At 32.5% G+C, this 27,596-nt stretch overlaps 1 protein-coding gene across 2 annotated transcripts; it reads left to right on the forward strand.

The window, feature by feature from the left end:
• On the forward strand, window positions 1–27,596 carry LOC106671030 (interference hedgehog-like). 2 transcript variants are annotated; one of them, XM_014401781.2, is made up of 13 exons: window positions 1–191; window positions 18,801–19,018; window positions 19,837–20,035; window positions 20,104–20,316; window positions 20,380–20,598; window positions 20,659–20,988; window positions 21,059–21,172; window positions 24,560–24,785; window positions 24,861–25,026; window positions 25,107–25,326; window positions 26,449–26,640; window positions 26,744–26,928; window positions 27,071–27,596. In XM_014401781.2, exons 1-13 carry the CDS (start codon window positions 125–127, stop codon window positions 27,227–27,229), a joined length of 2,508 nt encoding a protein of 835 aa, XP_014257267.1. In that variant the 5' UTR covers window positions 1–124; the 3' UTR covers window positions 27,230–27,596. The 2 variants fall into 2 exon arrangements, with proteins under 2 accessions (XP_014257267.1, XP_014257268.1); XM_014401782.2 differs by having other exon boundaries at window positions 21,071–21,172.

Here is a 27,596-nt window from a genome sequence, read left to right on the forward strand (position 1 = left end):
TTGACGTTGGAGGGGGAGGACGAGCGGAGTCAGTCTACCTGCTAGTTCTAGGCGCTGAACATGCCGGAGAGGACGTCTCATAAAAACCGTCGCCTGTTTCAGGAATGAACCCAAAGGAGCGGAGATGGCCAGCATACTGCAAAACCTGCCTGCCGTACCAGTCCTCCTACTCGTCGCTACCGTCCGTGCAGGTAAGCTATTGCCCCTCCAAAAAAGTCACCCCTTCAAAGAAGAACCAAGTGGAAGCGCGTTTTATTACAAATGCACCGCAAATCTACCTGAAAGTGTGATCAAAGTGAGAGGTGAAGTGGAATCAAGTGAAGCGAATGAAAATTATCGTTTCGTGAACGAGGATTATACGGGGGAAAATTCGAAGGAACCGGAGCCACAGGTGTTTTCGAGGTCAAGACTAGTTCGGAGGTGGAATTAATTGTGGCCGAAGGCGATGCACCAGGGTCTAAAATTCTCCAAAGTGACTTCCAACTCAATTCTTACATTTCGTTATTCTACGGACCGTAAGTCTTTTAAAACATTTTCAAACTGTACACGAGGGAAAGCGTACGGGTGGTACCGCCGTTCTCAACCTTTGGAGGAATGTGCAGCCGGATCCGGATGATTTGGAGCGGCGGAATTTCCGTTAATAACGACGTCTTGGCAGGAAATCCTTTTCTTGCATTGTTTGAAAACAGATCCCGCTCCTCGTTCCGAGACATTCGTGGGCGCCCTATTACAAAAATAAATTATAAATATATCCTACAGCTGTTGAATCGTCCACTAAATTAGAATCGGATCCTTTTGACGGCACGTTACGTTTTTCCGTTTAGAGTAAATTTATTGACAAATGAGTTGTGCAATATTTAGTATAACCGAGGCGCCGTACTTTTCACACCCTTATACAAAACAATTAAGACGAGTAATGCAATATAAAGTAAAACTGCATTAAAACTAAAGCAAATATTACAATTTAAACACAAAATTACGTATTCTGTCAGGAATAGTAGACATTTAATTAAGTTACATTTTTTCTAAATAATTCTCGAAGGTGAATTTTCCGTGGGAACCATTAAACATCTCTAAACTTCAAAGAATTCGATAGAAAAATTACAAACACTTAACTTTTGGCTGTTTTCATACGTTAAATGACACTATCATAAATACTTACATTTAATGCAAAAATAACATTTCCTTTTAGGACTAGTAGCAATCTAATTTATTTATTTAAGTTTTCTACGTTATCCTTCAACGTAATATTCCTCAGGAACCTGTCAACCAATATTAAACATCAAATAATTCTATAAAACAATTTAGTTTTAGAATATCATCTCATAAATGAACACGTCATTTTAACAACAAAATATTATTATTTAGGGCTAATGGGAGTTTGGTTAATTTTTCTTAGTTTTATACGTAACTCCTTCAAGTATCCATCTTTAGTAACTGTCAACCAATATTAAACATCAAGGAATTCGATGAAAAATTTACAAATGTTTTTGAATTCCATCTCTTGAATGAACGCGTCGTAATTATTTTATTTTAACAATCAAAAACTACTAGGGCTAATGTCAATTTAATTATTTTTTCTTAGTTTTATACTAATTCCTTAAATTATACTTCCTTAGTAAATGTTTGAGAATTTCATCTCGTGAATGACCAGGTCATAAGTATTTTATTTTAACAACATAAAACTACTATTTAGGGCTTAGGGCAATTGGGTTAATTTTTCTTAGTTTTATACGTAATTCCGTAAAGTATACTTCTTTAGTAAATGTCAACCAATATTCAACATCAAGGAATTCGATGAAAAATTTACAAATGTTTGAGAATTCCATCTGTTGAATGAACGCGTCTTAATTATATTATTTTAACAACCAAAAGCTATTATTTAGGGCTAATGTCAATTTGGTTAATTTTCTTAATATGTTTTAGAATTTCATCTCGTGAATGAACTCATCGAAAGGCTTTTATTTTAACAACGGTTAATTTTTTTTTTGTACGTTTTAGAATTTCATCTCGTAAATGAACAGCGCATAAGTATTTTATTTGATTTTCTTTATGTCTTTAACATTTAAGAGATGACTCAGTAAAAAATTTGTAATTATTTAATCGAATTTCTTGATGTTTCATAATGTTTGATGATTCGAAGGAAAAACTTTTATTTAGGGCTATTGTTAATTTTATTAATTGTTTTTAATTTCATATGTAATTCTTTAAAGTATGCTACCTTAAGTTTTACTTTAACTGTTGTTATTTTCATATACGTAAATGAAAAGATCGTAAATATTGTAACATAAAAAGATAGATAACATTTTCATCTAGATCTAGTAGTACTTCCATATCTTAAATTCCTTAGTAACCGTCAAATATTACTAAAAGTCAAATAATTCTAAAGAACAATTTTTAAACGTATTAGAATTTCATTTCATGAATAATAGCCTTATAACTATTTTATATTTACCCACAAAATAAAATTTTGATTAAACACTAGTGGCAATTTGGTTAATTTATCTTAGTTTTCTACAAAATTCTTTGGTGAACGTTCTCAGGAGTCGTAAAACATTGCTAAACGCCAAGGAATTCCTTAGAAAAATTACAAAAATTGTTTAGTTCAACTGCTAGTGAATTTCATATGTTTTTTTTAAATATTTAACAACAAAATAACGTTTTTTGGAAATAAGGCAAATTTTGTTTAGGAATCATCAAACATGAAACATCAAGAAATTCGATTAAACAATTACAAATTTGTTACCAAGTCATCATCTCTTAAATCTTAAAGACTTAAATATTTACCGAATACCGAATCTAGTAGTAAGTACTTTTATCAATTTACCATCGATTCTACTCCTTTGACTTAAACTTCGTTAAGTACCGTCAAACAGTACTAAAATCAAGAAATTCGATAGAACGATTGCAAATATTTTTAACTTTAGCTATTTTCGTATTCGTAAATGAACACTTCACAAATATTTAAATATAACAGCAAGATAACATGTCGATCTAGGTTTAGTAGGACTTTAACAACTTACCATCGATACTGCAAATTCCTTCAAATTAAACTTCCTTATGACCGGCAAACATTATTAAACATCAATGAATATAACTATTCCTTAATGGATATTTACATCTATAGTTATTATATCAGCAATTAGGCGATCTTAAAAGAAAGAAAAATTGTCAGTCAAGAAATTTATCTCCTTCATCTGAACTTTTTGGGAGCTAGTTCTAATTATAAAAATTAATTTACAATATTAAAAAATAATAGCTTCAACTATAAGGAATTCGTTTAGACTTTAGGAGGCTTTGTTATTTTCATATTTGTAAATGATAACAGCATAAATTGGCCTATATTTTTCTCAATAAATACTCTATAACGTTAGCCAACTTTCTAGAATTAAAACCCGTTTGTTTGGCTTGTAATTTTTCAAACAACACATCACTATGCGTTTAAAAATGTATCTTATCTTCCAATATATGTATTTTTCATACGCGTAACATAAGAACTCTTAAACTTTTATTTATGTTTATTTTGAACAATAATAAACAATATTACGCTTATTACGCCATTTTTACGTTTAGTCCACGTTTTGTACAAATTATTCAGGAATCGTGAGATGCGGTCTGGTGTAATAGTTTCAGAAAAACATTTTCTTTATCGTGCCAACGTTTCGATCTTTATTGAGATCATCTTCAGGGCCTGGGATTTACAAACATTGTTTACATTTAACATATACATTTAGGATGTGGAAAAGTGAATTTATACAATGCAAAATATTTTTTTTTTCTGCTGATAAGACCAAACAAACAGTAGCAATCAGCAAAAAATAGTACAAAGAAAAAATTGACAAAATTATCACAGACACAAACACATACAGCATAATCAAATCAGACCCTACTCCTTCTCTCATCAAACAAACAAACAAAATTCTCCAAGAAACACTTAAACGAAAAGAAATTGACACATACACCTACAAATCACTTCAAAACAACTCACCAAAACCTCCGAAACTATATGGATCTGTAAAAACACATAAACCCGAACACCCTCTAAGACCCATAATTTCATTTGTAAACTCACCCACATATAACATGACAAAATACCTAACCAATCTACTCAACAACATCACAGATAACACATATAATGTAAATGATTAATTTCATTTCATTAACAAAATGATTGCAAAAAACCCAAGCAAAATCCTACAGCACTCGCTACCCACCATTTTGAACACCACACAAAACAAACATAAACGTAATTTCTTAGAAATGGTTTATATCAACAGAGAAAAACACAGCATCAATTACAGAACAGATACATGTAAACTCAGTCGCAGCTACGCCAATGTCATTAATCAAATTCAATATAGAGAACATACATATATCGTTACATTACATTCCACTATCAAATATTTTTCACATAGTCTAATTTTCCAACAATTTAGCTTTCCTTTTCCTATTTTATCCCTTTCTATATAATCCTGAAAGAATAATCTGGCCGAACCATTACCAACACATTGTTTCCCTTCGTCGGCTCTTTTCACCTCAAAGAAGTCGACGCCTTATACAAAAATGTCTTTTCTATACCGACCTACTTCTCCACCCCTTCAAAATTCAACATATATAAACATAAAACAGCAAAATCTCACTGGCACTCTCAACACGACACGCAAGAATGGCACAATTACACAGAAGACAAACACTTTGAGTGAGTAGAAATACTTTGATTGAACATAAAAAATATATTTTGCATTGTATAAATTCACGTTTCCACATCCTAAATGTATTTGTTAAATGTAAACATTGTTTGTAAATCCCAGGCCCTGAAGATGATCTCAAAAGATCGAAACGTTGGCTCGATAAAGAAAATGTTTTTCTGAAACTTTCACACCAGACCACATCTCACAATTTCTGAATAATTATTGATTAACGGTCACTAATCACCACACATTTTTGCATAAACCAAAATTAATTTGTTATATCGTCGAGTTATTAGTTTGTGCATTTTTCTTTAGCTCTTTCGGTGCATTCAAATCTGTATTATTCTGCGTCTCCAATAAACATGTCATAAAAAGTTAACTTTTTAATATTTCAAAACGAGTCAGCTCTTTTAAATGCCACGCATATAAATATTTTTTTTATAAACTTTTTATTTAAACATTGTTCAAATGACTTATCCAACAATCGTGAAAAACAAAACATTTTTTAAAAATTTTATTGGCGAAACCTAAAATAACCAAATTTTACAAACTATTCGGCGGTTTATTTATCACATATCCTTACAATTATTTGTACCTCCAATATTTCTTTATCCGAAATACAACAGTAGGAATATTTCCTTTATGTCTACAACTTTGAAATGCATTTGAATAAATAACCGTTAAATTTCAAAATTATCTCACCATCAGCCATTATTTTTAATAATTAATTCTAACATCGGAGATATCCAAAACTCCTTGTAATCCATCGTAATGTATGAATAACTGGCATAGAAAGAATTTGTACGACACATATTAGCATTACACTCAAGATAATGATAATTCTTATGTCCAATACTTCAGAATTGAACAATTTGATTAGCAGTAGCGAAAACATTTATTATCCAACTTAATCTTTTATCAAAATCATCCAAACGTAATAGAAAACAAACATAAACGAACGATTAAGTTATCGGCTAGGTTCAACCGACAGGATTTTTTAATACTTCTTTCAGCTTAAAATTATCAAATTAATTTTTAAACAAACCGTCTTACTTTATTTTACTTATAAATTATTGATATTATTGTTAATTATGAGTTCAATGATATTTTTATTGAATTATTTCACACAATTTTCTTGTTATCTTCAGTTTTTTTACGCACGCGCGCGTGTGTGTGTGTGTTTTACATTTTTAAATTTATCAAGGAAAGTAAGCAGATTCTTTTTGGTAAATAATAATCGTTTTCAATTACTTTCTTTTCCTTCATGAATAATCTGAATCTCGATATGTTCTATATGAAAACAGAAATTCAGTTGTCTGCCAAGCTTTCGACCTATTTTAAGGTAATCAGTGCTGAACAAAAGGTATCTACAAATTGGCATAATTAAGTTTTTAAGATGATTTTCAATTTCTTTTATGGCCGTCTCAGCCCCAACATTACCAAGGTCAATAACACTGGGGATTTATTTTTCATAACAGACACTAATTAATGAAATAACCTTATAACTTTAATTATTTATTATTATTTCGAGATTGTGAGGTGCGGTCTGGTGTGAAAAACATTTTCTTTATCGTGCCAACGTTTCGATCTTTATTGAGATCATCTTCACGGCCTGGGATTTATAAACATTGTTTAAATTTTACAAATACATGTAGGATGTGAAAAAGAAAAAGAATAAAAACTTAACACCCCACAATATTACTTTTAGACCTTTTGCCCAGATAACAGTAAAAATTGGAAATTAAACCATAAGTTAATAAAACAAATTTTCTAAGCAGTATCAGAAAACTATAAATAATTCAGTTAATTATTTTTTTATTGATTTAATAAACGTCAGCATAGAATTCATGAAAGTATTTGTCTTATATTAGAACTTTTTTTAATCAAAACTTCCTCGGTTGTTAAAGACTTTATCTATTTATACTTGCGGATATTCATTTACAAAAAAATTAAAATACAGTTTTCTAGCACTTAACAGCTCAATGTTGCAGTGAGTATAATTAATTTCAAGTTTAATCGAATATTAAAAGGGCTGTAATTTAAGATATAATTTTTTTCTTGCATACTTTTGTTTTGACATAGTTCACGATATAAACCTTTATAACAATATTATTATTATTTTTTTACGAGGGTTCGCAACATCAGAGGTTATATCAACCGTCGGGGTGCCGGTGTTTTTGTAAAAAAGACCATTTGTAAGTACATTGGGTTCGAATGCAGGGCCACTGGATTCGAACCCGGGTCCTTTACCTTACAGTGATGAGCGCCGTGTCAACGCCCAAACAGTTGCGGCCACCGACGCCCCCAATAATATCATTAAAATGCACGAAATAATTTATCATTATAATTTAATGTTTTATCAAATAAACCAATAGAGAACTTTTAAGCAAGTACAATTTACAATTCCTTAATAAAAACTTTTACATTGCTAAAGTTCAAAAGTAAATTCCTGACTGTTGTTTTGGTTTTTTTAAAATTAATTTATTTAGCACATATTCAACAAAACTTCTATTTTCGTAATGATATTTTTACAATAATTTTTACGACTATTCAATTGATGCAGATAAGCAGATAAGACATTTTTATAAATGTTGAAAAATTTTAAAAATCCAGAATCTCTCTCGGTCCTTCTAATAGACTGGAAAGAATCTCAGGAATTTCCTATTTGTCATGCAAATGCAGGTCGTCCATATAGAGTCGTCATTGCCTTCTGAATGTGCTTTGAACTTTTGCCGATGGTTAAACATTTTTTCCAAAGCTTTAACCTTATAACTTGAAAGGTTAATGTATTTATAAAGTATTAGCAAGATTTTATTTTTGGATATTTCGAACATCTGTCCTTTTTGGTTTTGTTATCGGTTGTCTTATTACTCCTGTAATTAATTGATTGAATTATTTTTTTAGTAGATCTGTCATATTTTCTCTGAATCGCTATTTTAATTGTTTTTCGTGGGTGACATTTTTTAAATTATTAAATTAATTCATATTTGATGTGGTCCTAATTGACCTTATTAATTATTCCAATTAATTATTATTTTAATCCAAGGTTTTTGGTTGAGATGAAAAACCTTAGATAAAAAGAATAATTAATTGGAATTTTTTTAATGTTGCACAGATTGCTGGAAATCTGGCACCCAGTGATAACAAGCAGACCCTGAAGTTATCAATCAAAATGAAAAATGTTGACTACGCACAGTCATAAAAAAGTAATTGTTGGTTTTTTTTATCGCATCTTGTGAAATTTTTTTTCTCTATGAATACGGTAAAATTTGAAACTCGTTTTATTGAAATCAACGATGTTTACTATAAATTTCTTAATCTTAAGAATTCTGCGTTTTCCCCTGGACTAGACAATTACGTTGAAAAATCCGTTGTACTTTTATAAATTCATTTCGACGATGCGGAGTAAAGCGGTTTTAAATTGTTAGTTAATTATTATGCGAATTATCTTGTAACAAGTAATCTCTACTTGAAAAATGCACGAAGAAAAAAACACCCTCATAATTACGTAGAAGAGAGGAGAAAAAGAAACATAATCGGACATGCTTAGTTATTGCCGAAAAATAATAACTTAATTTTTTCTAGATAACAGTCTAGGAATTTGAAAATAAAAAAATATTCGGTCCAGGGGGTGATTTTGATTTTTTTTCAAAAGTTGGCAGTTAGGAACGTTCTAAATCTTAAAAAAAAAAAGTAATTTGACCTTTGCTTCAGGCATTTTGACTTTTTGGTTTCTATTGCATATAAATATTGTTCAAAAAGGTAACAATATGTAATAATATATAAAACAAAAATGCACAACATTTCAATCGTTATGTTTACAAATCGATGCCCAAGTTCTTTATTTTATAATTTAAACAATGAATGAAAAGAACATGCAAACAAAAATAAAAATCTGTTATTAACGTAGAATGAAAATAACCAAAGAAAAATGATTAAGTTGCCTACAAATTTTTAAATCCTTAGAATTTTTGCATTTTCATTTTCTCTTGTAGGAGGATTTTAACAAAATATAAAGAATAAAAAACGATTAAATTTATAGACTATTATTATGACCCAACAACAATCACTATTAAGCTCTGGCACAGCAAAAAAATTTTTATATATATATCGTAAAATAAAGTAGAAATATTGCAGTGTGGAATTTAAAAGTTAAGTGTTTTGCACAAAATTTCTTTCATATTGTAACGCAAATTATAAAAAAAATTCATAAACAATGCATAAAATTTATTTTATATAATAAAAAAATCTAAGTATTCTTGGAGAATTGTCCATTCTGTTTTGAGATACAGTCAAACTTCCTATTAGCGGACACCACCCGTTAATGGTATTTTAACCTCTTATAGGACCGGCACATATAGAAAAAATTATTAGGGTCATTAAGTGAAAGTAAAAAATGTGCAGGCATATGTACAAAGACATTTTTCTGTTTCTCACGTAATTGCATGACTTTGACATTTTCTCTGACAGAAAAAATCGTTTTTATTCGCACTCATTTTCGAATCGGGTTGTCACAATCGCATTCTGACCAAAGGCGTTCAAAAAAGTTCTGCAGGAGAGATAGAGAATTTCTGCAAGTAGGTTGAGTGTCGTATTTATTTCTACTGTCTGCTAATAAGAGACTGAAAAATCTAAAAAACGTAGTGTCCGTATGTCTATTTACTAAAAATGTCCGGTTTTTACAAATAGTTTTCTCAGTAAAGTAACTACGATAGAATAATGCCGAAGAAAATAAAACTGTCGGGGTCATGAGGGATGTTAGCTTATGTGTACTTTTGAAGAAGTTCGACTGTAATGGATAAATTAACCATATAATTTTCAATTCATCATTTTCGTCTTAAAAAATCAACATTTGGCGACGTCGGACCACCCAGAACATCTGATGTTATTCAATGACTCGTATTATTTGACACAACGCCAATTTGCTTGTTTTGACAACATCTCGCTATAATTATAAATATGTTGTTTTCATTTTATAAGTAGCTAGTTCAAATATTAGTTCATATTGCTGAGGGGAAAAAACTGTTTAAAATTTAAGTTTTTTGTGTAACAACACTATCTTTTGTTTGATAGTTACCTGTCATCCTGGTCTCCCTATCCTCTCTGAGTTTTGTTAATTCTGACTCGTTTCGGCATTTCACCATAATCAGTGTTTCATTGATTTCTCGACAGGAATCCCGAAACTCGTCTTAATAAACAAAAATCAGCGAGGATAGGCAGGCAAACATGATAGGTAATTATCAAACAATAAGTTTATCGCCCTATACCACGCGACGAAATATAACATTCTAACATTATCTTTGTAGAAAATTTGTAAATATCATTAAATATTTTACAATGTTGGCTTTTAAAAAATATTAACACATATTTTAGACACCCAAATTTAAACATCCTGTCAGCACAATCAGAATGATTAGCGGCCTCCAGGATCATCTCGCCTGTCTGGAATACAGAATGGTTCAAGAAATGGAGGATTCACCTTTCAGGCCTAGTTTGTACCGACATACTGTCAAAATAATAGAATATATGATATAAAATACTCAAAAGAGTTGACAACAGATCGAAACTCTCACTGCAAAATAAATGCCTCATTTATATTTATTATCTCGTTACTACAACCATTATGGACGTACGGAATTTAACAGTGTGGTTTTAAGTGTTCCAAATGCCAAAGAATCATGTCGCTTTAGTCCAAAGTACATCGGACCATTGCCAAAGCCCCCTACCATCCAGCATTATCCACACAGACTTTCAAATCCCATTTGTCCATGAAAAAGCAAGAAGTCGATGCAGACACCTCCGAAAACAACCAGGACCCTCATCCTAATCTTCTAGAATTGGATGATCCAATACCCTTCATTCCAAACACTTCAATACGTCTAAAGGGCCAATTTTTCCTCTGCGATTTCAATTTCAAATTCATAAAGATAATAAAGTTGCTAGTAGCACTCTAGCACTGTTGTTACATATGATTAAAAAAAATCTTACATGCATTTGTTGGGTTTACGATATCAACTAGCGCACTTATAAATATAAAAATAAATATATTATGTATGAGATACACATTATTTCGCCATTCGTCGCCTAACATCTGGTTATTCGCTCTTTTTGCACATTACTGCTCTAATATTCAAAGACAACCTTTCAAAAACTTGAGCAAAGTTGTCGATAAACAAAACTAGTTTTAAACTAAAAAGAATTTTGTACCTTTCAGGAGAAATTCCATGAAATTTGTCAATTTTCCCGTAGAAAAGTGCCTACGAAACATCGTTCCTAGATGTGGGAGGAAGGTCGACGTTAATCTTCTTATTAATCTTTATGTAAGGTATTGGTTGATATGAAAAAGTTAGTGCCACGAGCGGGATTCGAACCCACGACCTTCGGCTCAATACGCCGCTGCTCCAACCACTTGTGCTTCGTGAAGTCGTAGTACGGTGGCTCAAGTAGTAATTAGACTTTTTCATTTCAACCAAGATTAATTAATTGAAAGAAGTTATTTGGGCAATCCGACCACGAAATATAATAGAGATAATCTTCTTATTTAAAATGTACGCGATGACTGTTATTATAAACATGTGTGGGTTAGTGATTAGTTTTTTATATAATATATTTAATTTATAAATCGATTGGTTTTATCTTAATGGGGCAATTCTTCTTAACAAACTTTCATCTTATGTATGATAGACGTTATCACAAAGATATTTAAACCTGCTTAAAAAAAAAATAATAATAATAATAATAAAATTTTTAAAAAAAAACCTCTAATACCAGCATTAAAAAACGATAGATTTTTGTATTTTTGGTATTAAATAAAAAATATATAAATTTATTGTTTGAAGAAAAAAAGAAGAAACTGAATAATGGAATAAGGTCAATATGTAATTTTAACCCGCTTCGATGATACGCGTTACAAGGTTTTTCAACAAGAGAGTTAACCTTGGCAATCAAGACAGGAGAGAACTGATCCCTACAGAAAAGAAGAGGGACTGAGATAGAAGAACAAGAAGAAGAAGAAGTGGAGGAGGAAAAAAGGTCGTAGACGGCCGAGAAAGGGGTATGCCAGGCGTTTATTCTCGCCGAAAATATTTCCACAAGTGATTTACACCATAAAACTCAATTTTTACCGATCGAGGCTTTCCCATTTATTTCAAAAGCGTAAAATAAAATTGTGTCCGGTTTTGCGTTGAATCTGTTTTTAATCCGAGGTGAACTGTGGGTTACAGAAGGATAATTCATTTGTACCGATGAGTGGAAAACTGTTCTTTATTATTTACAATATTGAGCGATTGCATCGTCCATATTAAAATAATGATTATTAGGCATAAGCACATTTTATTACATTAATTAATTAGTGGAGTTGATAATGTTCATATGCAAATACTTTCCTTCATATTATTCAATATTTGATCCATTATTTAATAATTAATTGACTAATTAAAAAACTTTTCATCTGCTTTATAAAAAATTTTTATACTTTATTTATATATCTCTAATTGGTGAGTTCAATTTAGCTAAATAGCGAGGCTCTGAAGAGGGACGTGCCCTGAAATTCATTATGAATTAAAAAATATAAGCCATAAAAATAAATGATGTGTCCAGTTAAAAAAAATAAAAAAATAACAAACTTTCTAGTTTTAATAGATATACATAATTTTTTGATGGCGTGGAACTCCATAACAAGAAAATATTTCGGTTTCCATATTAGAAATATCGACCACTTTTTCACTCAGGGACACTCTGGATCAAGGTATGGTCTTCAAGAAGAAAGCCACCAGTTACAAGTGTCACTTAACCCTTTGCCAAGTTGGGACTGAGTCGGTCTTGAAAGAAATTTGAGATCGCTTCTAAAAAACTTAAATATGTCAATCTGAAGACATATTTAAGATAGTTTTGCCCTGATGATGACTTTAAAATAGGTCAAAAACTTGGCGGTACCAACTGAATTTGCTTTCTTCTTCAGAAACATATCTCGATCCAGAGTGTTCGTGAATAAGATGATGGGTAGGAAATAAATCGACTTACTAAATGCCTATTGTGGAAAAGGTCTTTATTTTCTATCAAACTTAAAGGCAACAACCACCAAGAGAGATGTTTTTTTTTTCTTTTTCTTTAATAATAATAAATTGTCTTAATAAACTGTCGAAGATCATTTACTTTTGAAGTGGTCAAGGGATTTAAGTTCATGATATTGGACAGATAAATGGAGGCAATTCGGCGAATGTTTTGATACGTAACATTTAACGCCTAATCAGCTTGAGCGGGGAGAAGGTCTATCTGTGATGTTCTAAGTAGGTGCAGGTTCTTGCAACTAGGAAAGGAAAAACCGCAAGCAAGATCCTACACTAAGGAGCCGCTGGCTAAGCTATGGAGGCTGATTAACAACCTGAAGCTGGCCAGTGAGTTATAAAAAAACAGAACAGCACAATAGATCTATTCAGGTTGAAGTGCAGAAGGCCTTGTGTCCGCCTCTTTTATCCTTGTCCACTAAGCTAGAGCGGCCAAACTGTGGTCCTCGGCGAACTTCGAGAAAAATTAATAATTAAAAAAAAAAGTAGAATGAATAAATAAAATTTAAAAACTAATAGTAATAATTATTTAGAGACCGTGAGATGCGGTCTGGTGTGACTTAGGTTTTAGAAAAACATTTTTTTATGGTGACAACGTTTCGATCTTTATTGAGATCATCTTCAGGGGATCATCTCCCAGACCTTGTTAGTGCTATCGGAGGGAAAATGAGCTCTCTCTTGGAAGCAATTTGGAAGCAAAACGAACACTGCTTCCTGTGCAGAGGCAAAAATGATACTTTTATGTTGGAAGAAAGTTGGAAGTAATTCTAATAATGATTTTCGCACGGAGGCAAAAATGGTATTTATTGGAAGCATTCGGAAGGAAAAACGGACAATGCTTTAGGCAAAAATGGTACTAAAAATTGCTTAGGACGGAGCAAATAAGATTTTAAGGGCACACAAAAAAAAAAAAAAAAAAAAAAAAAATGCGTAAACGGCGCAAACAACACACTTTTACAATTATTAATACTATAATATGATTTTTAAATTATAATTACAACACTGTACAATTTTTTTCACTTCACTTTGGTCACTTAGGTAGCAATTATTTTTAAATTTTATCTATTCATTTATTTTATTATTATTACTTTTTTCCTACCTTAGTGAATTTTTTCAAAAACTTAATAAATGTACAAAATTTTTTATTGTGCTCTTTAAATAATTCCTGAATTGTAGGCCAGGTTCCTCCTTGAGGTATTATTTATCTCATGAGCTATGTTCTCGAAGATTCATGCAGTTCGCAGTGCAGTGTGACATGCTCCCAAGCTCCTCTTGTCCTGCAGTCACATAATTCATTATTAATCAGTTTAAGCATGTAGAGATATTCCTTGGTTGCTCAGTACTTGGGTCAGCTTATAGGAGTACAACCATCAGTCATGGTTGCCCTAAAGGTGGCTCAAGACATGCTGCATTTTCAGAATGCCGATTGCAGGGTTTGTACAAGCACCCAGTTTGTGCAGATGCAGCAAATAAGCGCTAAGTGTCAAGCGATTCATCAACTTACTACCAATCATGATGGCCAACAGTGAAGTTGCGGCTATTGGTTTGTGAAGTGGCTACAAACTCAGTTACAGAGTACTGTTTCCCCATTTCACTTTCGATCCGTTTCCATGCATCAAAAACCTCGTTCTGATTTTTGTAATTTGGAAGAGAAGCGAAGAAATATAAATTTTTGGCTTCTGATCGAGGAACTTGAAGACTAAAGTTGGGTCAATAGAAATAACGCTGTTGTTCTTTCATTATATACTAGTTAGGAATCGTTTATTATATAAAAAAAAAAAAAAAAAAAAGCAGCAAAATAATAACTGTTGATGGATGATTACAGTTGATTTACGTACAGTACAGTTGATTCCCAAAAGTGGGGATGCTTTGAGTTTGGCTACTTCACGTATAATCATGTGCTTTGAAGTGGACAAGAAAATCAACAATTAGCCTAGCAAGAGTGCCGAATATTGTTGCTTGGTGAATAACCGAGTATCCATCCCCCACTAGTCGGGATTCGGTGAACCTTTGCTTGGCATTTGGCAAATCCCGCATGTCTGAGCTTAAGACTGTTACAAGCCTAGGCCTTTTTACAGGAGCCAAGCGCAGGCAAACCAGGCAGGGCGAAGAACCAGAGCGGTAACAGCCGATGTTCTGACATCTTCTTTTTCCTGTACAGACTTAGAAGGATGTGAATGTATGCACCAACATCCACATCCATCATGTCTGGGTTCTCATCCTGTGAGAACCATGGCCAACCAACCAACAGCCCTCCCTGACATACATATAATTCTCAGTTACGTGTTTGTAGTGTTCAGATGGCTATTATGTCATATTTTGTCAAACAACTTCACAGATTTACGATTCAAAAACTTTTATGACATAATCTTCTTTATTAGAGAGTATATCTTGAAGAGTAAGGGTAGGGAATGGGCATTTCTAAGCTTATGGAACATTTTGCAGGTTGTCAAAATATGTTTTATTGCAACCCCTTCATTACACACTGTGCATATAAGCGTTCGTGTGCAATCAAATGACCCTTGGTGATTGTAATGTCCGATTCTAAGCCTGGTCAAAACTGGTTCAGTTTGCCCTAAATGTTGTCATCCCAGCAGTCAAGGTGGCTTTACTTTGTGGAGCTTTGTTTTCCTCAGAACTTTGGACCAGATGCATGTCATACTACACTACTTAAAAGGGGAATCGTATCATCTCTGGGTGTTTCACTGATTTCTAACCTAATTCATTTTCATTATGTCTGAATGCCCAGGAACCAAAACAAGAATTTTAGGTTTCGTTGAAGGAGAGGTTTCAATGGTAAGGATATCTTGTATGATGGGGCAGTAGGAAAAAGGTCTTCCAAGGCCTGGAGGGCAGATAAGGAGTCAGAACATACAACTAACCTGCTACTTTCTGGACATGTGATGTTCAGAGCTTTGTCGTTTGCAACAGCAAAGTTGGTGTAGAGATAGTGTTGAGGGAAAAAACTTTTTGTATTTGTTTGATTCATATCTTATCTCTATTCTTAGTCTGTTACATAGTCAAAAAACAATGAAAGAGGCAAAACGAAGGACAACAGTAAAACACTAATTCTACTAATTTATTGTTTTCAAAAATGTCAGACTATTATGAAATTAAGTATAATGTATTTTTGATATTGATAAATACCAATATTGCCTCCAAAGCCTTGTACATAAATTAATGCAGGAAGTCACAAATAAATTTGTCCTCCAAAATTAAATTTCCAATGACATTTTGCGTTTCAGACCTTTCTAAACAAATTTGGTTTCATGTCTGTCTGCCGTCAACTCCTTGTAAATGACTAATCTCCAAAATCATTAAAGGGATTTTTATGAAATTTTCAGAGGTTATGTGGATTGCTTTCTAAAATGATACCTTTTGAATTTTTTTCCAAAATGGATTAACATATGCACAAAATGTGAGGAAGATAATATTATAATGAAATATTGAAGGAGTTTGTGAGTTTTGGAAATGCTTGTAAACACTATGGTCGGATGCATTGTTCTGTTTTAGCTTACAATCTGTCATTGTTTTAACCACTGAAATAGGATTTCCACTCTGATCATTTAAATATTTAAACAATTATAATTTTAAATTTGTGTCAGAGGTGGTCTTCTGAGGTGCGCCAAGCGGCAGGTGGGTAGAACGAGTTTAGTTGAGATTTGGCCGTTAAAAAGGATAGACGTTTATCATGTGCGCTGTGTCGAAATCATTTTATTTTGTTCAAATTGTGTCTTTAAGTTTTATTTTTGTTGCTTGTAATCAATAAAATTCATAAGTCATTTCGAGTACAATTTCAATAGCCACTAACTTATCCAATTTTCCTACATATATGTATTTATACAACAAATAAAATATTTGATAGATTTTTAAATTAACACGTGGTTTTTACAAAATATATCAAAATGTTTGCGCCCATTGTTAAATGAAATTTTGTCTTTACTGGTCCAATTTCCCAACAAATATTAAAATAATCGACCAATATTAGTATACAACCATTATTAACGATGCAGTAACATATTTTCTTAAGAAAAAAAAAGTTTTTTCTACTCATGATCAAAAATTTTTTACACTAGTTTATGAAACATATCAAAACTCATTGAATGAAAATGTTCTATTCTACTCTAAAGCTGTTTTTTGCAGCTATCTGGCCTTTAAGCTCTCAATTTCATTATCTGATAATGAATATTTGAGAGCTCCAAATACAGATAACTCAAAAAAAAAAAAAAAAATTAAGTAGACTCCTTGTTTTCATCCAAATAATTATTATACTCACTCCATCTTAGAATAAATTACTCATGTTATCCCATTGTATTTTGAAATTTGGTCCTATTGGCCAAATAACAGAATTATCTAACAATGTTAGTATGCAGCCATTATCAATTCAACAGAATGCATTTCTTTTTCTTTCATTTTCTTAGAAAAAATTATTTTGTTCTGCTAAAGCCAACAGTTTTTTCACATTAAGTTTACAAAACATAACAGAACTCATATTAAATTTATTTTTTAGTCCATTATTTTTTTTTTTTTACATTTGTGCAACAGTTTTTTTACACTTATTTTACTTAGCATATCACAAATCATGTTGAATATTTGTTTTGCCAATTTTTAATATTGAAATTTTGTCTTTAATGGTCAAATAACAGAATTATCTACCAATGTCAGTTAGTATCCAACCATTATCATTTCAACAGAATGGAATTTTATTAAGAATAATTATTTTGTACTACTAACGTCCAGCAGTTTTTTACGTTTAGTTAACTAAACATATCAGAATTCAGATTAAATTTATTTTGTTCCCTATTATTATTATTTTGCCATTTGGTCCTCACTGGCCAATATTGTCTGACACATATCAGAATTATATACTAATATTAGTATCCAACCATTATCATTTCAACAAAATGGAATTTTATTGTGAAAAATCATTTTATTCTCCTAAAGTCGAGAGTTTTGTTACACTTAATTTACAAAACATTCACACACATATATTATTTTTAGAACATTGTTTAATGATTTTTTTTAAATTTTGTCCTTAATACAATTAATTAAGGTTTTCAGTTGAGATAAAAAAGTCAATGGCACGAGCGGGATTCGAACCCTCGATCTTCGGCTTGATATACAACCAGTATTAATACAACTGAAAATTATTTTCTTAATAAAAATCATTGTTTTGTCATGGAATTTTTTAAAGAATAATCATTTTTTTCTCCTAAAGTCCAAGCTTGTTATGTTTTGTTTACAAAATATTACTCAGTTAAATTTATTTTTTTAGCTCATTATTTATAGAAATTTTGTCCACACTGATAAAAATCCTTGAATAAATGCTAGTCCAACAGTTTAGTTTCAAAGGTTTGGTTTAGTAATGACGATTGTGTAAAACTTTTCCTCAGTACTCAACCTGTTGAAATCATTTGATTAATCAAACTAAATCATCGAACACTGATTTTTCTAGCTTACTCAAGTCAATAATGATCCATTTAAGGCTAAACCATAAGCAATTGTAACTTTAGACCATCTCATTTTAAAACTATTGCAGGTTCACGGCTCGATTTAAAGTTTGGCCATACAGCATAACATTTCCTAGAATGTTATTAGTGTTTTCTTTTTGTGCTTATGCTTCAACGCCTGCTATACTGATGTCAGCCTAAGTCTTAGATCATATTTAAGTAATGATGGAATAATTTTATGTAATGTTCTTACAATTCAGTTGACACAAAAAATAATATTTAGAACTTTCCAACTCTTTCTTAATAAAAACTTATCAATAATTTTCATTTTCACAAACATTAATAGATGAAAAACATAATTTTCATAGCGGAAAAATACGGTAAAAGCAGTATTTCTGAAGGGAAAGGAATATTATCAAACCTTAAAAATTATTCATGTCCAATTGTATTCAATAGTAGGACAGTTGGTAAAATTCTAAAATGTTATGATAATCAAGATAAATTTTTTTATAAGTGGATGGGTGTTTGAATCAAAAGAAGTTTTGTTTAAATTGTATGTATTTAAATTAAAGTTTTTGATATTTTTGTTTCAGATCTTGGATTATCATTTATTAGATCTCCAGAGCCGATAGTGGCTCCAATTGGAGATGATGTCGTATTTGAATGTTCTCTCAATGTACCTTCAGAGGCTGTACGGTGGAGGCATAACGGTGTGGCCATTGAGCACGAACACCCTACAGCTATGAGGCCATCTGCCACAAGTCGGCTCCTTGTCAAATTCAACGATGAAAAGCAAGAGGGCGATTACCAGGTAGGCTAATAGAGAAAATTCTATACTACTCTGACTTTCATTTTGGTCATTTCCAAACAATTAGGTCTGCTTATATTTATTGGTTTGGTCTGCCAGACAAATTGTGGCTTGTTGCTTGGTCTGTAAGATGGTGACATGTTGGAACATGTCTTACATATAAAACTATCAAAGAAAGGCAGACCAAAATTATCAGAAAAGTTAAAACAACACCTCTTAGATCCCATAGAGAAATCTCAAAATTATATTATTTCAAACTAATTCAATTAATTAAGGTTTTAAGTTGAGATAATAAAGTCAGTGTCACGAGCGGGATTCGAACCCACGACCTTCGGCTTGATACGCCGCTACTCTACCACTTGAGCTATCATATAACTTCCTTTCTAAAGAAAAAAAAATCTAATAATTTTTCAATTTTTATCTCAACTTAAAACTTTAATTAATTGAATTGTATTAATTGGTCAAGCGGACCATGAAAAATAGTGAATTTAATGGATTAAAATGAAGTATACTTCACTGTGGCCATTTTATTTGTCACCGAGAATCAAATCGATTACATGACACTTGAAAAATGGCAAAAAGGAGGGAAAATTTGAAGGTGGGGTTGAGATGGGAAGTTAGTGCCCGGGTGGATCAAAGTCACGATAGGTCAAGTGGTAGAGTAACGGCGTATCAAGCCGAAGGTCGTGGGTTCGAATCCCGCTCATGAAACTGCCTTTTTTATCTCAACTTAAAACCTTAATCAATTGAATTCTATTAATTGGTCAAGCGGACCACGAAAAGTAGGGAATTATTTCAAACGTTTCATTTTTACGTTTTAGTGTGTAGCATGGTTTGGTGCATCAGCTTTGGCAAGTACTCCAGCCAGGCTTACGACGGCCCAACTTCAGCCGTTTCTTTACCAACCACATCGGCAGTATACAGTAACTGCAGGGAACAGTGTAGTAATAAACTGCCCGCCACCAGTCAGCAAGCCTGCAGCAATCATACAGTATCAACACAATAAAAATTTAGTGCCAGGTAAATTTTTTATCATTAAAATTTGCACAAAACAGTTTTTTTAAAATTCATTTATGTTTTTATTTCAGATAATTCCATTATTTTGCCAACAACAGGGTCTCTATTGTTAAGCAATGTTAGTGAAAAAGACTCAGGAGTCTACTCGTGTTTTGCTACCAATTATATTACAGGTCTAATTATTGATTCTCCATTAAAAATCACACTGACTGTTGAACAGCCTAAAGAACCATCACCACCGAGGTTCCTTTATACACCACAATCTAAATATGTCATCCAATCAAGTAAGCATTATAATATTCTTAAATATATTAGAATTTTATTAAACTACATTTAATTTTTTCTAGAACAAAATGTGACATTGGAATGCAGTGGTGTCGGACAACCACCACCCAAGGCAACTTGGAGGAGGGTAAACGGAGTCCTTCCAAATGATAGGATAGATTTAAGTTACGGTGCACTCACATTAACAAACGTGCAGCCTTCTGATCAGGGCCAGTATGTGTGTGAACTTAGCAACGGTGTGCCCCCTATGCAGGCCCATCTTGTCAGCTTACAAGTTCAAGGTAAAACAACAAATCTTGTTAAAAATGTCAACGCCTATAAAATTATTTTATTTTTTTCAGTTCCTCCAGTTGTCACAAAAGGACCGGCCAATGCCGTGATAGAAGAAGACAGTGATACTGAATTAGTCTGCGAAGTCACCGGAGCACCTTCGCCGAACATCACTTGGCTGCTAAACGGTGAATCGGTAAACAACGATTCTCACATAATTCCCATCAGTGGAAAGCTTATGATAAAAAAGATTCAAAAGAGGCACGCTGGTATCTACCAGTGTTTTGCTTCAAACCCAGTCGGTACGACATATGGCTCTGCCATGATACAAGTATCACCTACACAGGTGACGCAAGTGGGCGCTGAGTACTCTCCCGATAATGAAGATCCAGAATTTGAAGGTAATTAATTTCTATTTGTGTTATTTGTTTTTGTTTTGTTTTTAACCACTGAATAATAAAAACACATTAGTTTCATTCATAGAATCTTCAGAAGGGAGTTCTGCTGCATCGGTGGCACCAGGAAGAAACCACAAAAAAGACCATAGAAAAGGTAAAGGAAGAAGAAAAGATAAAAAGCACAAAGGTAAATTAATAATCTATTGATTTAAACAATTTTAAAGCTGAATTAAAACATTTAACTTATTTGAAGAAGTCTATTTTTCTAAAAAAAAGCTTTATAAATTTGAAAAAAAAGTCAATACAAATTTTCTTCTATACAAAAGTAAGTGTTATCCAAATGGTCTTTTTTTGTGGTTTCAATGCCTGATTAGACCAAACTATTGGGTTGTAAAATAAGTGTAAGCATTTTTCAATACAGTAATCCCTTAACATTTGCGAGTATTACGTTCCAGAAAAACTATGTGATTGTTGAATCTGCGAATGTTGAGTCTATATTGCTGTGCAAATAGGGGGTGCCATTCCCTAATGGTAGATAGAGGAACAAAAACGTGTGATTTATTTCTATTATAAATTAACATTTTCAAAATTTCCATCCATACAATTTAATTTGGCTCGATTTTTAAGTTCTCTGGGAACTTTTTTTCTGCTTCATGGTCAGAAGATGCCAATTCTCCAGACAATTTCATATGAAAATTATGCCTTTGTTTGAAATTTTTGACCCAACCTTTTCTAGCCATGATGTTAATTTCATCAAATAATTTTTTAACTTTGGCTCTTATCAGTGCAGAACTAATCGGAACACCCTTCTGAGACATATCCTCCAATCAAATGCTCAAAGCATTTCCTGTCTCTTCAAGGTATTTAACTATTATTATTTTCCCCAATGCCGACTTGTTGATGTTGAAGAATCTCCCAACAGCAGTTGCACTTTCACTGACTCGCAAATTTATCTAAAACTTTAATTTTATATATTTATTTTTTTTCTTCGCCTCCCCCATTTCACTAAAGATGGTAAAGATGCCATAATATAATTTATATTCCAAGTTGCCAACAGATGAACAATATGCAATAAAAGAAGGAAACAATAATAAGAGACCAGGCAGCGAAACATCGAATCATAATTATATTGATTTTTCTTTAACAAATTTTCATTAGACTTACAGAACAAATGAGGGATTTTTGAGAATGTTTATATTGGGTTGTCCGGAAAATAATGCAGGATTTTGGTATTAAACAAAAAAAAAGAAACTAGTTACTTTAAAGCAATGTTCTTTAATCAAAATAATTTCCCATACTCTCAATACATTTCTCCCAACGTGTTGGTAACTTATTAATTCCGTCTGAGTAGAATTCAGAATTTTTAGAATTGATAAAGTCAATAAATGCATTTTCCAGTTCCGTTTGATTTTTGAATATTATGTGTTGTAAGTAGTGGTCCAGATGTCTAAAAAAATGGTAGTCAGTAGGCGAGAGGTCCGGAGAGTAGGGTGGGTGAGGCAAAGTTTCATAGCCAAGCTCCAATAATTTTTGTGACGTTACACGTGACACATGTGGTCGAGCGTTGTCATGCAACAAAATGGGCCCTTTCCGATTGAGCAAAGAGGGCTTCATTACTGCCAATTTCTGATGCATGGTATTAATTTGGTTACAGTATGATTCAGCATTGATGGTTTCGCCAGGATTTAAGAAGCTGTAGTGTATTAAACCAAATGAAGCCCACCATACCGTAACCATTACCTTTTTTTGATGAGTTGGGGGCTTTGGAAAATGTATTGGAGCTTCTCCTTTGTCGAGCCACTGTCCAGAATCCACTTTTCGTCACATGTAACAATTCTGGCCAGAAATGGGTCATTTTTGTTTCGACAAAGAAGTGATGCACAAACATCAAAACGCTGATTTTTTTGGCGATCGTTTAACGAGTGTGGAACCCAATTTTCGAGTTTTTTCACTTTTCCAATCGCCTTGAGGTGGTCAGCGACGGTCGTTTTACTGACTTTGAGTTGCTCTGCAAGTTCTCCAACAGTTGTTTTGGGGTTTTCTTCCACCACTGATCGCAGAACATCATCATTAAGAGAGGAAGGCCTTCCACGACCTTCTTCATCTTCAAGGCTGAAATCTCCCTCCCGAAATTTTTTAAACCACCTTTGCACAGTGCACTCATTAACACAACCCTCGCCCCAGACTTGGTTAATGTTTCTAGCCGTTTGGGCTCCGCTTCGGCCGAGTTTAAACTCGTAAAAGAAAATCATACGAAATTCTCGCTTTGACATTATAAGGATGACTCAATTATTTCCAAGTAGCGGAATGCTACAGAGGTAAACAAACAATATCATTTGGAAGAGGATTAATAAGTGTTGACATTCATACAAATGAGTAATCCTGTAAACGTAAACAGAATATTTTATATAGATTTTTTTTAATGAAAACTTAAAATCCTGCATTATTTTCCGGACAACCCAATACATCTGAAAAAGCTATTCAAAAGCTTGAACTTTTTTTTGTTTGCAAATAATTAAATCCAAGGGGAGCGAATGTGAAATTTTTCCTCACAAATAAACTCGCAAATGTTGAGGGGTTACTGTAATTCGATTTTATCCCTTTTATCTTTTGAAATAATGTTTATTTAGTCATTATTTTTTACATACTCTGAAAATGGATCAGTTAAGGCAAATTCTGACACTTTTAGAAGGTGTTTGGCTCATTTATAATACAATTAATTAAGGTTTTTAATTGAGATGAAAAAAGTCAATGGCATGAGCAGGATTCGAACCCACGATCTTCAACTTGATACGCCGCTGCTCTACCACTTGAGCTATCGTGACCTCGATCCACTCGGACACCAACTTCCCATCTCAGCCACACCTTTTGAATTTTCCCTCCTTTTTGCCATTTTTCAAATGTTGTGTAATCGGGTTGGATTCTCGACGACAAATGAAATGGCGACGGAGAGCTTTAGTGAAGTGTACTTCATTTTAATTCATTAATTTCATTAATTTCATTAATTTCGTGGTCCGCTTGACCAATTAATACATTACAATTAATTAAGGTTTTTAGTTGAGATGAAAAAAATTGGTCAAGCGGACCACGAAAAATAGTGAATTTAATTGATTAAAATGAAGTACACTTTACTAAAGCTCTCTCCGTGGCCATTTCATTTGTCGTCGAGAATCCAATCCGATTACACGACATTTGGAAAATGGCAGAAAGGAGGGAAAACTCATAAGGTGGGGTTGAGATGAGTAGTTGATGTCCGAGTGGATCGAGGTCATGATAGCTCAAGTGGTAGAGCAGCGGCGTATCTAGCTGAAGATCATGGGTTCGAATCCCGCTCGTGCCATTGACTTTTTTTCATCTCAACTAAAAACCTTAATTAATTGTAATGTATTAATTGGTCAGGCGGGCCACGAAATTAGTGAAATTAATGAATTAAAATGAAGAATTTTCAACTCAACCATACCTTGCATAATAATGTAGAATTATTTTGAAACTGTGTGAACCATTTATTTTTGCATTGGTTAAACTCTCAATTTTTAAATTAACTAAGTTATTTTATTTTGTATTGTCCTTTTAGCTGTGATGATACCACCCACAAGGCCAAACATAACAAGATTATCGGATAAATCTGTAATGGTCAGGTGGTCCGTACCGAACAACGCTGGACTCCCTATTCAGTTTTTCAAAGTACAGTTTCAAGACTTGGACAACAGGCCTTCAAGCTGGATGACTAGCAACGAAGACATACCCCCGCATATAAGAAGCTACGAGGTCGATAATCTCACAACAGACCACCATTATAAGTAATATTCCAACTATTTAAAACAATTTTCAATGTTCTATGTAAATGTTTTAATGCTTACGTTTTAATTTTTCAGGTTCAGAATAGCTGCAGTTTATTCAAACAATGACAATAAACTGGGACGAAATTCTGCCAAGTTTCATTTACAAAAGGGATCACCGAGCAATCGGACTCCTCTTTATCCTCCAACACTGACTCACACTGAGGCAATTAGCCCAACGGAAATCCGAATACACTGGGAGGTATGTTTATAAATACATCTATTTAAAACTAAAATAAAAATAAAAATACAAGGGTAATAAGAATGTTTTTTTGAATGCAGTATCTCAATTCCGTTCTGGCTCCTGTCGATGGTTTTTACGTCTATTACCGGGCGACAACGAGCGCAGGGGATTACATAAAAGCGACAGTCGAAGGAGAAAATACGAGGAACTTTGTCATTACGCATCTCGCCCCGGACACAGCTTATGACATCAAGCTTCAAAGCTTTACTGTAGGGGCTGCTTCAGATTTTAGTGCGATACTGACACACAAAACCTTGAGTAAGCAGTACATTTTTTACTACATAGTGTAAAATTAATTTTAATATGTTAACATCCAAATCAAAATTTTTTTGTATAGAATTTTTTTTACCTTTTGTATTTAAATTAGATCGTTAGAATGTAGCACAAAAATCATGATTTAATAAATTAAAATGCCCTGTCCTCATTTGTATTTTTGTTGTGCATGACGACTTCATTTGTACTCATATATTGTGGCTAATCTATATATAAATAAATAATTAATAATTTTGGAAAAACTAACACTTGGCTTATGTTATTTCATTTTGATATTATCATCCTTGTTACTTGTAAACTAAAACTCTCAAAAAATACAAAATTACTTATATAAAATCATGACTCACAAAAAGCAAAAATAATCAATACATAATTTATTACATAAACAAATATAAAAAATTTGTTTAATAAGCAGAAATTCATGAAAAAGTTGATCGATTTCAAAGTGTTAACATGAGAACAGCTTTTCCTACCCTTAGCATCCTTTAGTTAAACAAAAATTTAATTTTAATTAATTTTCTTAAAGACAAATTGCGATTTTACTATAAATATTTGGCTTCAACTTTCCTGTAAATTTATATGATATTTTCCATTCATATTGTACACCATGATGCAATATAGAAAGAATTCATTAAAGAGGAAAAAATAAAGCTTTATACAATTTATTTACAAAATCAAAAACCTCATTTTTTAAAGTTCAATATTTTTGATGATTAATTAATAACTAATGTGCCGTCTCCCCCAGAATACAAATGCAATGAACTGTATAGCATCGTACACTACAGCAGCTGTGGCAAATCTTGCTATAGTAGCATTCTTCAATATTTTTTAACTATTTTCATATCATCATCATATAATCATCATAAATAAATTTAGATTTATTCTTATTAATGTTTGTTGAACTTAATGAAAACAAATTATTATTAAATGAGACAATATTAATGTACCAATAATATCATGGGCTCTGAATTAATTTACACTGCTATTAATAAAATGGTAATAAAACATTTTTATGCATAAGACAAACTCATATCAATTTTTTGATCAACCAAGAAAAAAATCAACCATAAAATCACTCATTAACTGTTTATTTCATGATATTTACAGGAGAGGCAAATGCAACGGAGGCACCTGTGCCAGATGTGATCGGCATAAGTGGTATAAGCTCAACTGAAAAAACTAGTCATGGGCAATTGTACTTGGTGCTGGGCACTGTCATCGCAGGGCTCACTCTCCTCTTGACTCTCGCAGTCGCTATATGCATTTGCTATAGACGTTCAATCAACAGCGATGATCATGGTAATTATTTCTTATAATGTAAACATGAGGGACAAACTTGGGTTTTTGGGTCTTTTTTAAACTTCATATTAATCTTTATTGTTTCATATTTTCCCCTGGAAAGATGGTGTAGAGAGTTGTGATAAGAGTGGAGGAGTCGATCCAGGTATCACTATACAGCCATTAGAGCCGGTGACTATCAACGGTTTTGTCCACAATGGAAAAGTAAACGGTCGAGTCGGGAATGGATTTCTCCCGAGGTCCATGAACATCACAAACAATCCACTCGCCGACTCTGAGCAAAATAAGGTCAGTATTATTAGCATTTTCTTGTTAAACATATAATCAAAGTCATTTCTGGACACGCAGGAGAGTAATATTCGGTTTTCTTTTTTTGACGCCGCTGAAATTAATTTTTTTGTGAATTTTAAATAATTTTTTAAAATTTCAGAATGTAATGGAACTGACTTATATGACAAGTCAGAATAATAATTGTACTTCTTCAGAGGGGAGGAGTGACAGAGAAGATGATTTGGATCTAGATTGCGGGAAAAGGCGAGGGAGTTGGCGAAGCACACGAGTCCCAAGATCTGGAGAAAACTACGTATAATTGTTCCAACCAGAAATATGAGTATTAACGCATTGACAATTTGTCTTTTCGACAGAAACTATTTGATTCCTATCGTCTATTTATTTTCTCATAAGTTTTAATAAAGAACTAATGTGATCTTAATATATTGTGATTTAAAAAAACAAACTGTTTTGCTTATGCTGTGTAGAATAGTGTATAAAAGTTGTGTTTAAGCTGTGAATGATTGTAATTTGTAAAATTAATTAATTTATAAGCACAATAATACAGAGTGAAATTTTTATTTATGCTGAAGACTGCATGTAATCAGATATAACTATTTTACCAGGAAATTAATGTAAAAAAAGATTTCTTTTTATACATATATATATTAATTAAATTAATTGTA

The sequence above is a fragment of the Cimex lectularius genome, unplaced genomic scaffold (assembly GCF_000648675.2).
Source record: "Cimex lectularius strain Harlan isolate CLEC.00 unplaced genomic scaffold, Clec_2.1 scaffold261, whole genome shotgun sequence".
Classification (NCBI taxonomy): Eukaryota; Metazoa; Arthropoda; class Insecta; order Hemiptera; family Cimicidae; genus Cimex; species Cimex lectularius.